Genomic DNA, 12,893 nt, shown 5'->3' on the forward strand with positions numbered 1-12,893 from the left:
AAGTGTCAAACATGACTTAATGACTGAACAACAAAACAAAAACTGTAATTATACATTGTGACAAATGCTATTTAAAAACTGAGCCATTTTAGTTATAAAGGTGTAATGTAAAAGAGATCACCTGGAAAAAAAAATGAAATTTAACATGAGGGCCCTTAAAAATGAAATATCATCCATGTAAAAAGCAAGGAAACAGCATTTCAGGTAGAGGGAACTTTGCAAATTACTGAGTCAGAAAAGCGTTTAGTGTGTTTAAGGATCTGTAAAGAGACCAGTTTATCTGTAGCAGAGAGTGAGGGAGCCATGCATGGATATGCATGATCAAGAACAGAGGCAGAGGCCAGGAAAAGAAGGTTCTGATAGCTTGGAGAAAAGAGTTTGTATTTTCCTATAAATGTGTTGAGAGCACACTGAAGACTCTCCAATTTAGTAGCCACTACCTATATACACTTATTTCAGTTTTAATAAGTTTTAAGTTAAATTCAGTTAAATTTCAATTCTCTCTCTCTCTCTCACTTACACACACACATACACACACATATCAAGTGTTCATGTAGCTAGTGTCTTTCACATTGGTTGGTACAGATGTGGAATCTTCTCATTATTGCAGAAAGTTTTATTGGGCAATGCTATGAGGAGTCTAGGCTGGAGAATGATAAGATTGGATAATGACATTAATTTTTTTCAAGATTACTCTGGCTACTGTATAGAGAATCAGTTGTAGAGAGACAAGAGAGTGAGGCAGGGAGATTTTTCAGGAAGCCACAGCTATAGACAGGACAAGAAGTCAGCAATCTGGGCTGAGTTCCTCTGCGAAACTCCTCTCTGCTCCAAACAATGCCAAGGGGACTCACTCCTGCATTTGTGCCTCTGCAGCTGGAGTAGCTGAGATGTTTCTCAATGTGCTCTTTTATCCTCTAGGACACCAGCCTAGGCTAATTTCACATGGTGGTGAAAACATTCAATCAGCAAGAGCAGGGCAAGCCCCAGTGCACAGGCACTTGTGAAACCTCTGCTCATATCACTTTTGTTAATGTCCCATCAGTCAAAGCAAGTCACCTGATGAAGTTCAGAGTCATCATGCACTGGGAAGAATGGGTCGTTGTGGACAGTGCTGTATCAGCCTATACACTAACATCTGCCTCAGAATTTTCTTTGTTTTCAGACACTTTCAGTTGTCAGGGGGTGAAATTTTGTCTTCTGAGTGGAAATCCAAGGATGACTCCTCTAGGACAGTGGGCAGGAGCAATTCGGTGACTCTCGGATGTTTGACTTTGTCAGAGGTCAAAATGCAGTTAGCTTTGTCCCATGAAGTCTTTTTTTTTTTTTTTTTTTTTTTTGTAGAAAGGTTGAGCTCTGTTCACACATCAACTCCCATCTGCCTCCTCATTTCTGATTCTATCCCTCACAGAAGCCCCTGTGAAGAAATTGCCACCACTGTGACGTGTATCGATCCATCATTTTAGTCCTCTGTGAAGTTAAGCAAACTCATTATCCGCATCATCTTCCTATAACCAGCATTCAATGTTCCTCAGTTTTCCTGTCTCTAAGTCAATTCCCAGACACTAACACTCAGCATTTGGGTTACTCAGCTATGTGCCCAAGATCTCTCCTTCTCTCTGCTTTTTGATTTGACCCCATTCATAGCAAGCATTTATAAGTGTCAGGTACTGTTCTAAATGTATTATAGGGGTTACTCATTCAATCCTCATGGTAACCCTATGAGATAGCTATAATTATGGGCTCCATTTTATAGAGGCAATATGCAAGGCATGAGGGCATTGAGTCATTTGTCAAAGGTCACACAGCTGGAAAGTGAGGAGCTGGGATTCAAACCAGGCAGGTGATGTCACAGTCTTCCTCTCACCGCTTCTCCTTCCTTCCCCTCCAGATGCAAGGCGATCAGCTAGAGACCAGGTGTCAGCCCTCAGGACCACCTGCAATGGTGCCCAGGGGCCTCCTCATGAATGACTCCACTTCTTCCTGAGCTGGCAATCATAGTATAATCTTTCTTATTGCAGGTGCAGTGGGAGTGTATCAACCCCAAGTACAAAGCCAAGAAGAAGAATTATAAGAACTCGGGCATTGTGATTTTGAATCAGTGCAAGGTATAAACATAGCCCCTGTCTTCCAGGAGTATGAAACTAAGGCTGTCTGGGAGGAAGGCCCAGGTGGTCTGCACAGAAAGAGTGTCAAGAAGATAGGATCTTTTTAAAATAAAAAAGTCAGAAAGTCAAGGTATTAGTGGACATGCATTAAAAGTTTGGGTGGTTTTGGAGCTGTGATAAGCCAATGCCTCCATCACCTCAACAAAGACAGTCCTGCCTGAAGATAAGAGTCCTGGTCACAGTCAGGTTCTTCTCTGCCCAGGACAGCACCAGAGGGAAGTCCCCAGATGGGGCAACCAACATTTCTAAAGCTCCTGAGTGAGTGAGTGAAAGTCGTTCAGTTGAGTCCAACTCTTTGAGACCACTTTGACTATAAAGTCCATGGAATTCTCCAGGCCAGAATACTGGAGTGGGTAGTCATTCCCTTCTTCAGAGGATCTTCCCAACCCAGGAATCGAACCCAGGTCTCCTGCATTGCAGGCGAATTCTTCATCAGCTGAGCCACCAGGAAAGCCCAAGAATACTGGAGTGGGTAGCCGATCCCTTCTTCAGGGAATCTTCCTGACCCAGGAATCGAACCAGGGTCCCCTGCTTTACAGGCAGATTCTTTACCAGCTGAGCTAAATGGAAGCCTCCATTTACATGTAATAAGCACTAAGTTTTTAATAAAAAAGATTTTAAATAGAATAGTTAATATTATCAGAACTGTACCAAGATAATGTAATACCACAAAAAGTTATGGAAAATAGCAATAATCTGCTAATAACAGGATTATTTCTATTACATTCTAAATTCAAATTTTAATCTTCATTTATGCATATTTCACAAAAGAAAACACTAATATTAAATTTTAGAGTAAATTTTTACTCATGGTTTTGTACTTTTATTCCATTACTACATTAAAGTATTGCCATTTCAAAGAAACATCTACAGCTTCCCAGAAGAACTAGTTTTAATACTGGCAGTCTTCCTGTTCAATACGCACCAATATAAATCTTTTCTTGTCAGAGATCTCAATATTAAGTTCTCTACACCAGGCTTTTTTGTTCTGTAAACTCTGTTTCACTAAACCTTTCGTTCTCCATTTCCTCTTCGTAACCACAGACACACTCAGACTTAAAGATTTATCTTTCTTACATATATTCTGCATGCCACCTGTCTCTGGAAGACACTTTTCTTCCTGCTGACACTTTCTAAAGCACCTACTCTGTGCTTGTCACACCAAGTGATAATCCCTAGTACTTACCACTCAGTGTTCTGTATGTGGCACCTCCTCCATACTGAAGAGATGCCATGAAAACAAGACACGGGGGATGAGTAAAGCACCTAAAACTTTCTCCCGGAGGGGCTCTAACTCCGCAGAAAACCTCCTCTGGGAATGATTTTGCCACTGGTTGAGTACTTACTATGGTAAACATAACTATAATACGTTCTGTTATGCCACCACAACTCTGAGATTTCTACTTTCAGATGTGATTGTAACTAGTTCATTGTCTCACACACATGTAAGAGCTGAGATTTGAGTCTCTGTCTGTCTGACTCCATGATGTGAGACTTCCATGCCATCCAGTTTCTCTCGAAATATCTCAGGTTCCTTTTCTCAGAGTTGGCATTCCTGGCTTCCAGGGGCTGTAGGAGCCCATTCTCACATAACAAAGGGTCGGGCTGAAGACTGATGGGTCTGGCTTAGGTCACAGGCCTATCTCGTGAACTAATTACTGGAACTAGATGATAACACTGCTTACGATTGGCCATCTGGGGTCGTTGCTTTGATAATGTTTGCTGTATTTTATGATGTTTTGATATCTTGGGGCCTTTCATACTGGGAGGAACTGCCTCTCTTAGGTTTAGCTAATTCCTCAAGATAGCAATCAGCGTGCCTATGAGCCCATCTTTGACATGCAGACAGAGCAATCCAGAGCCTGTATCCCTAGCCACCCCCTTTCCTGAGCTCTCACCAAGTTCACACCAAGCCAATATTCCCCCTGCCCTGTATCACCCCAGAGCCAGCTTCAGACAATTAGAGACCATCCCTATTGCCCAGAGCCTCCAGAACCACTCATTATTCAGTCCTAAACCTGCTTAACTGCTTACCTTGCCTCACTCATTCCTCCCCACAAAAACCACCATAGTGACTTTTGTCTGCGCTTTCCCTGCATGCCTCCTGCCTCCTGCCTAATCCAGTGCTACCCCCATGTGGCCCCCTTGTGTAGCAGGACATGCGTTCAGTCCTTTGGGGAGCTGTGAATAATCAACTCTTCTTTCAAAGGCAGTTGTCTCTGGTCGTCTTACCTACCTCCCTATACAGACCAAATCCTGGTGCATTCACAACAGTCCTGTGCCCATAGAAGCAGGAGAAAAGACGATCCAGATGAGTCAGTTCAACCGTCCATCTCTGTAAGGTGACTGTGCATATAACTGTTTCGATCTAAGAGTCGGGCACTCAGAGGACATGGTGTTGATAGGGATACAGTAGTAGGTCCACCCACTCCAGTATTCTTGGGCTTCCATGGTGGCTCAGACAGTAAAGAACCTGCCTGCACTGGGGGAGATCTCCCCTGGAGGAGGGCATGGCAACCCACTCCAGTATTCTTCCCTGGAGAATCCCCATGGACTGAGGAGCCTGGTGGGCTACAGTCCACGGGGTCACAAAGAGTCGGACACGACTGAGTGACTAAGTACAACACAGCATCTCAACTATCAGGCAAAGCATCCCCATAAGGAAGCCGGGAGCAGGCACTATTCTGAGGGTCCAGTAAACATCAGCCCTGAGACAAGTCTGCTGATAGATGTGTGCCACCTGGAGGTGGTGCCTGAAAATGCTGCCACAGGGTTTTGTGGGTCAGTCTTTGGGAAGCTGCCCTGAGCCTCAGATGTAATATGAGAAGCAGAAGCGAGGGTCAAAAATCAGCTGATGGTTGTACCAGTAAAATGATCCAGATTGTGAGCTCTATAACTGCAGGCACCATGCCTGTTTCTCTTTTCCCTGTATCCTTAGCATCCAGGGCATGGTGGAGGCTCAATAAATCCTTGTCAAATAACTGCATAGATGAATGTCACCAAGACTCAAGCAGCAGAATCATAATGAAGCAGAAACGAAGACTAGAAATCAGTAAAGAGTGTGAGAACACAGAAGCTAGGGGTAGGGCAGGAAGCAGGAAGCCTGTTGACTTCCAGCCTAGAGGTCAAAAGGATGCATTTGGGTCCCACCTCCACCATCTAGGTAGATGATCTTAGCCTCAGTTTTCTCGTGGATAAAATGGACACAATCATAGCATCACCTTCACAGGCTCATTCTAAGAATTAAATGAGATCATGTATGTTAAGAGCTTGGCATACAGTTCAGTTCAGTTCAGTTCAGTCGCTCAGTCATGTCCAACTCTTTGCAACCCCATGAATTGCAGCAGCACTCTGTAAATATTAATCCTTGCTCTTCATGGCAAGGGAGGACTCTCACTAGCTGGCAGCTTACAGTGGAGAGCTTCTTAGATAATTGTGACCTTGAAGCTGCTCGTCTTTTTCACTGTGGTATTAGGAACTTTACCAGAACTGGGACGTAGACACGGGCAGCAAGACTGAAGCTAAGTGTGAGACTTCATGTATTTCAAACCAGTGGTGACCCATGAAAACACAGTACCAGTCTCACCCCAGAGGCAGAGGCTGATTAAAATCATATGTAAACCCAAAACAACTGAGCGACTGAACTGAACTGAATTGAACTGAAACCCAAAAAGAAAGAGGAGGGATGGTTGCAGCCCTCACAGGACCATCTGTTTTCTTTCTCTCCTCTCATGAAAGATATCAGCTGACTCATCTTTTTCCCACAGGCCTTTCTCTGCTCTCCCCTCTAGGTCAGCAAACCCCATGTTTAGCCCTTTAACGTGTAAGTACTCGGATCACACTGTTCTAATACAGCTTCCTCTCCTCCCGTGCAGATACACAAGATGCATTCTTTCTTGGACTACATCATGGGTGGCTGCCAAATCCAGTTTACAGTGAGTTGTTTGTTTGTTCTTACTCAGGGAACAAGGTTGGAGGGCAGTGCTGGGTGTGGGGCACAAGGACCCACAGTCTGTTAATACCCTGGGTTGGCTTTGCTCAGGTCTCACCACTGAAATGTCATACAGTAACATCTCTGACCAACCTAGACAGCATATTAAAAAGCAGAGACATTACTTTGCCAACAAAGTTCCGTCTAGTCAAGGCTATGGTTTTTCCAGTGGTCATGTATGGATGTGAAAGATGGACTGTGAAGAAAGCTGAGTGCCAAAGAATTGATGCTTTCGAACTGTGGTGTTGAAGAAGACTCTTGAGAGTCCCTTGGACTGCAAGGAGATCCAACCAGTCCATTCCAAAGGAGATCAGCCCTGGGATTTCTTTGGAAGGACTGATACTAAAGCTGAAACTCCAATACTTTGGCCACTTCATGTGAAGAGCTGATTCATTGGAAAAGACCCTGATGCTGGGAGGGATTGGGGGCAGGAGGAGAAGGGGATGATAGAGGATGAGATGGCTGGATGGCATCACCGACTCGATGGACATGAGTTTGAGTGAACTCCAGGGATTGGTGATGGACAGGGAGGCCTGGCACGCTGCGATTCATGGGGTCGCAGAGTCAGACACGACTGAGTGACTACACTGCACTGAACTGAACTGAACTGAACATCTCTTTACAATGAGGTCACACTTCTGTTTACCCCATGACTATTTTTTCAGCATCCTATCAGGAAATGCATGCCATTCAACCTCAGAGGGTTTGGGGAACCAGTCTATTATGCTTTCCATTCTTTCAGTAACTGCAGGAGGCAGGAGGTGGTGGGTGGGTTGCCAGATTCCACCACTGGGTGAAAAGGGTTGGGGAAGGAGTGAACTGTGCTAAAACGTCCCACTGAACCATGGCTGACATCTTGGCTGTGTTCGTTTGGACAGAACACAAGCTTACATGTCGAGCCCAACGGTCAGTGCCAAGAGTAAGCCATTTAGATGACTCATCGGACAATGAAAAAGTGAATTCCAAAAGACTGGAGAACTAGTCTGTCAATGTTGAGAAATAGAATTAATGAGTGGACTAAGGATCTTCTCCTACATGGAATCTGTGAGCCCATGGGATTTGTACACTCCTAATAATGTATTTGGTGGTGGGCTGGGTCTTTTTTAAGTGTCTGGGTGGGCCAAATTTATAAGTCCACCTGCCCTGGAAAAATTTTCTGTCAGTGGCTTCATATTCAAAATCCTCCTAGTTTCCAGCAGACATGACCTGCAAAAAGAGAATACCCAGATGACAAGAAATAGATCTGTTAAAACCTGTGGGAAAGTCATATGGATGTAAACAAGTTGTGCAGCATCTGTGCCCCATCTTACGGAAGTGTACTTGTGAAACTCAGCCCTATTTAGCTCCCTAGATGGGCTCAATCATGTGAGGAAGGCAAAGAAAATGGTTTGAGCCCAAGAGAGTCGACTGGACCAATGTGTTCCTGAGACATAAGGTAGTGGAACCCAAAGGATTAGAGGGGGGTTCTCCAAGGGGATGAGATAAGGCCTCTCCCTAGATAGAGGCTGGGCTTTTGCTATAACCTACCTATGTCCTGCCTAAACTCAGGCCATTGTTCATTTGCCACTGAATACTTATGGGAGTTAATTATAGATTATGGTCATTTCTTTAATGTCTAAGGTTCTCTAAAGGCACACCCATAGAGCACCCCACCCCCATATACACACTGGTATCTTTAGAAGGTAGTAACCATGTGCATTGTGGGCAAACACCCTGACCTCTGTCTGTCCTGGGCACTTGGAGGAGCCAGCAATGTCACAGAGGAGACAGTGTCCCATGATCTTAGGCAAAGGGCTGGTTTCAGGAAACTATTCATAGATTTTCAAGTGAAAGCTCTATCGATTTGGGTCTGTTTTAGGTTCTATAGATCCCATGCTTTTGGACAACTCTTCAGTCAACCTTTAGGGGTTTGCTTTGCCCTTGGGCTGCAAAGAATCAGCCCCAGTGAAAACTGGAAGTTTGAGCCCAGAGGGTTTCCAGCTCTACACCTTGGCTCACAGAGGAGAGGGGAGGTCATGTGGTCCCCCTGACCCAAGGAGATTATTCTTCTGGCGTTGCTCTCCCCTCCTTCTCACTTTTTTAAAAAGTGCTTGAGTAATAAGAAATTACTTGAGTAATAAGAAACCCATTTTTTAAAACTAGTTACTTGCCAATTAACTTTTTATTTTTTAACTTTGTTTATTTTGGCGGCACTGGGTCTTTGTTGCTACATGTGGGCTTTCTCTAATTGCGGCAAGTGGAGGCTACTCTTCATTGCAGTGCACGGGTTTCTCATTGCAGTGGCTTCAGTAGTTGTGGCTAGCAGGCTCTAGAGCATGGGCTTACCTGCATGTGGAATCTTCCTGGAGCAGGGATCAAACCTGCATCCCCTGCTTTGGCAGGCAGATACTTAACCACTGGATCACCAGATGTCCCATCCTTCTCACTTTTGCTGGCCCTCCCCAACTTCGAGGGACCACCTCAGTGGTTATCACCACCACTTCCTCAGCCTCCACTTCTCAGCCCTCCAGCATCCACAGAGGGACCTGCAGGAAGTCTGCAGTGAGTGAGAAGCAAGACCTCTGAAGAGGGAGAGCAGGTGCAGATAAATCCCAGGGAGAAGGGGCCAGACCATAGTTCAGTTCAGTCGCTCAGTCATGTCCGACTCCTTGCGACCTCATGAATCGCAGCACGCCAGGCCTCCCTGTCCATCACCAACTCCCATAGTTCACTCAAACTCACAGCCATCGAGTCAGTGATGCCATCCAGCCATCTCATCCTCTGTCATCCCCTTCTCCTCCTGCCCCTAATCCCTCCCAGCATCAAAGTCTTTTCCAGTGAGTCAACTCTTCGCATGAGGTGGCCAAAGTACTGGAGTTTCAGCTTCAGCATCATTCCTTCCAAAGAACACCCAGGGCTGACCTCCTTCAGAATGGACTGATTGGATGTCCTTGCAGTCCAAGGGGCTCTCAAGAGTCTTCTCCAACACCACAGTTCAAAAGCATCAATTCTTCGGTGCTCAGCCCTCTTCACAGTCCAACTCTCACATCCATACATGACCACTGGAAAAACCATAGCCTTGGCTAGGCGGACCTTAGTCAGCAAAGTAATGTCTCTGCTTTTGAATATGCTATCCAGGTTGGTCATAACTTTTCTTCCAAGGAGTAAGCATCTTTTAATTTCATGGCTGCAGTCACCATCTGCAGTGATTTTGGAGCCCCCAAAAAAACCACTGCCTAAAACAAAATCCTTCCTCCTGGAGGGCTCCAGGCCAGGCATGCAGGAGAAGGTGCTAGGTGTTCTAATTTGAGGTTTCTGTTAAAGAAAGCATAACAACCACCTCATTGTCATTTTCCTCTAAAATTAAGTCAGTAATTTCTTATTACTCAAGCATTGCCAGCTAATGTAAATGATAAGCTGTAATGCAAACTATTATTAATAATTGACCTGCCTTACTTAATTTGGCCTATAAGTATTTATTATCTGCCCAGTCATTTCATTGAAGCCATCTGGATAAATGAAGGGAAATTTGCAGAGGGATGAGAAGTGAGAACAGGGCTTCCTGGTATGGAGATGAACAGAAGAGAGGAAGTGAGGTCCAGGATGACTCAAATGTTTTGTGCCTGAAGACAAAGCATGTTGACCCCATTCATAGAAATATGGAAATCAAGATTAGCCACCAGACAGCAGAATGAACTTCCCCAAAGATGTGGTGGGGGTGTTTTCAGGTATCCCAGTGAGATGGCATTTATAAATATGGCCCTTGGTTTCAGGAGAGAGGTGGAAGCTGCACATATATAGGTCTGGAGGAGATAGCTAAAGAGAAGAAGACAGAAAGATAGGGGGTCTGGTAACAGAATGCTGGGGGAAATCTGCATTCAGCAACAGGAGAAAGAGGAGCCAACAGTAAGATAAGATGCGCCAGAGAAAAAGGTCCCAGAGGAGGCAGTAACTCAGATGATCAGGAGAAAGTCTTACAGGATCAAGGACAATAATCTCATATGCTAAAGAAAAGATAAGGTGAAGAATGAAAACCAGTGACTGAGCCATGTTATGAGTAAGCACAAGTCATCTTCAGAAGAGCAGCTTCAGCAGAATGAGACCGTAGGCCCAGGTTTTGGGGTGTAACAGACAGTGAGGATACGAACACAGTGGGTATATCTACTCGATCAAGACAGCCAACAATAAAGGAAAAACAAGAGGCGGAAAGTAGGTGCCAACCTGAGGATGAGAAGAGGGGAATTTTAAGTAATAAAATAAGCAGAAAAGACCCCATGGAGGGAAGCAGATAAAGGATGCCCCCATCAGTGATTCTTCCTCTTTTTCAGTCCCATGGACCACTTGAAATCTGACACAAGATCTATAGCCACTCACTGGAAAGTGCACACACTCCATCCCACACACAACTACAGGATGCCCTTGGGCACCCATGAGGACGACCTTTGTTCCTCGTATGAATTCTTGAGTCATAAGGACTCTGGAGCAACAGTCATGTCATGGTCTTGGGAGAGCTGGGCAGAGGTTAGCAGACATTGAGGGAGAGAGATTGGGTTCCATACATTTGGCACATGGCACAGCAGCCAGTATACTAACACATATATATGGAATTTAGAAAGATGGCAATGACGACCCTGTATGCAAGACAGGAAAAAAGACACAGCTGTGTATAACGGACTTTTGGACTCAGAGAGAGAGGGAGAGGGCGGGATGATTTGGGAGAATGGCATTCTATCATGTATACTATCATGTAAGAATTGAATCGCCAGTCTATGTCTGACGCAGGATACAGCATGATTGGGGCTGGTGCATGGGGATCACCCACAGAGATGTTATGGGGAGGGAGGTGGGAGGGGGTTTCATGTTTGGGTACACATGTAAGAATTAAAGATTTTAAAATTTAATAAAAAAAAAAATTATAAAAAAAAAAAAAAAAGAAAACCAGATACTAGAATTTCACCTACAAAATCAATAGCTATAGACAGCATAGATGAGGCCAGACTCCATAAGATATCTGGAAAGACAATGGTAAAAGAATTAAATGTTTCCGTTGAAAGTTATTGCCTTTCCAGATACGAAAAACATTCATTGTAAAATGGATTTTCATGGAATCAGGTTGTAAGTAACACAAACGTCCAACAATAAGGTAATGGCTATATAAATTGTTGTAGCTCATTTAAGTGGACTATGATAAAGCCATTTTAAGTGATAACTATAATGATTTGTAATCACATGAGGATATGTTAATGTCATTAAGTGAAGAAAAAGAGACTATAAAGCAAAGCTACCCTATGATTACAACTATGTTAAATGTCTTTATGTGTTATATATATGTTTTACATATAAAATTTTAAAATATTTTGTATTTATATATATGTAAAACTAAAAAGGAAAAATATGACTTACTGAACTAGTAGAATCCTGAGTGGTCATTTTTCTCTTATTATATTCAGATGACCCTTTTTATTATTTGTATTTTTTTTTTATTAAAAGGGGTATTGCTGGGACTTCCCTGGTGGTCCAGTGGTTGGGACTTTGCCTTCCAATGCATGGGGTGGGGGTTCAATCCTGGTCAGGGAGCTTAGATGCCACATGCTTTGTGGCCAGGAAACCAAAGCATAAAACAGAAGCAATATTGTTAAAAATTCAATAAAGGCTTTAAAAATGGCCCACATCAAAAAAATCTTAAAAAGGGCAAGTATCACTTTTCATTATCTCTGATTTTATTATCTATTTTTAATAATATGATATAACAAGCTAAATGTGGCTATGCTTGAAGATTAGCCTTCAAGCCTAAGAAAAGATCACCTACTAAAGGTCCTCTCATGTCATCTTTTCTGACCTTAATACACTTAGGACATCCTAGGCCCACACTATGTCTCAGTTTAGTTTTAAATCCTGATTTTAAATGCCAGACTAAATAGTGATGGACTCTTGTGTAGACCTCTGAGACATGAGACTGAGTCCTGGGTTGAAGAGGAGAATGTTTTGCATGTTCCAGGAAGTGAACCAAACAGGTTCTTTCTCATCTTGTCTTGGTTCCTATTTCTTTCCTGCCATGGAGTTTTGAGGAGGCAGAAAAGCACAAGAATTATATGTGTTATTTAAGAAATGGTCCAGACTGAACAGTATCACCACCTATAAGGCTCGTCGTATAGGCCCAAACTGTATACAGACTTAAAAATGAACAGCTGCCCTATAGCAGATGATATCACAAAGATTTCAGAGAGATCAGACAACTAACCAGAGATGGGTTCACAGCAGCTTTCCCAAAAAAGCATCCAGGTGGGTCTTAAATGGCCCAGTTGTCAGAGGCAGGGAAGGGATCTGAGGCATGGGCTCAGTTCAGGTGAGAAGCTAAAAATATCCAAGGAAGGATAACATCGTTAGCGTCCAGCCTTTTTCGGAAGCAGTTCCTCACACTGGGGACTTGGCAGCATAGAGAAAGTAAGCACTTTGCTCTCATACTTTACAAGATTTTGCAAAACTGCTCCATGGCTCTGCTTAATGAGCAGCGAGGCCTCCTGGGCAGAAGGGGAAACAAAGGAGGCCTGCTCTGGGGCTGCCCACTGGGAAGACGGAGTGCACACCAGAACTGCAGGCTTTCCTAAATGCTTCATAGCAGAAGAGGAAAACAATAGCTCTGCAAGCCTGCCACATTCAGGAAGCCAGGAATCAAGAGCCTCCTCCACAAACGGGCATTTTTCAGTCATTTTCATGCTTTTATTTCTCAACTTAGTCCCATCTTTCACAGCCTC

The 12,893-nt window shown here is 43.8% G+C and overlaps 1 protein-coding gene across 1 annotated transcript in view; it reads left to right on the top strand.

Moving 5' to 3' along the window:
• Positions 1–12,893, top strand: part of CPNE4 (copine 4) — a 494,912-nt gene that overhangs the window by 452,286 nt on the left and 29,733 nt on the right. The window contains exons 8-9 of the mRNA XM_068965804.1: positions 2,022–2,108; positions 6,044–6,103. Of these exons, the coding sequence (XP_068821905.1) occupies positions 2,022–2,108; positions 6,044–6,103 (147 nt within the window). The remainder of the gene's footprint in view (positions 1–2,021; positions 2,109–6,043; positions 6,104–12,893) is intronic.

This window comes from Capricornis sumatraensis, chromosome 1, assembly GCF_032405125.1.
Source record: "Capricornis sumatraensis isolate serow.1 chromosome 1, serow.2, whole genome shotgun sequence".
NCBI classification, from domain to species: Eukaryota; Metazoa; Chordata; class Mammalia; order Artiodactyla; family Bovidae; genus Capricornis; species Capricornis sumatraensis.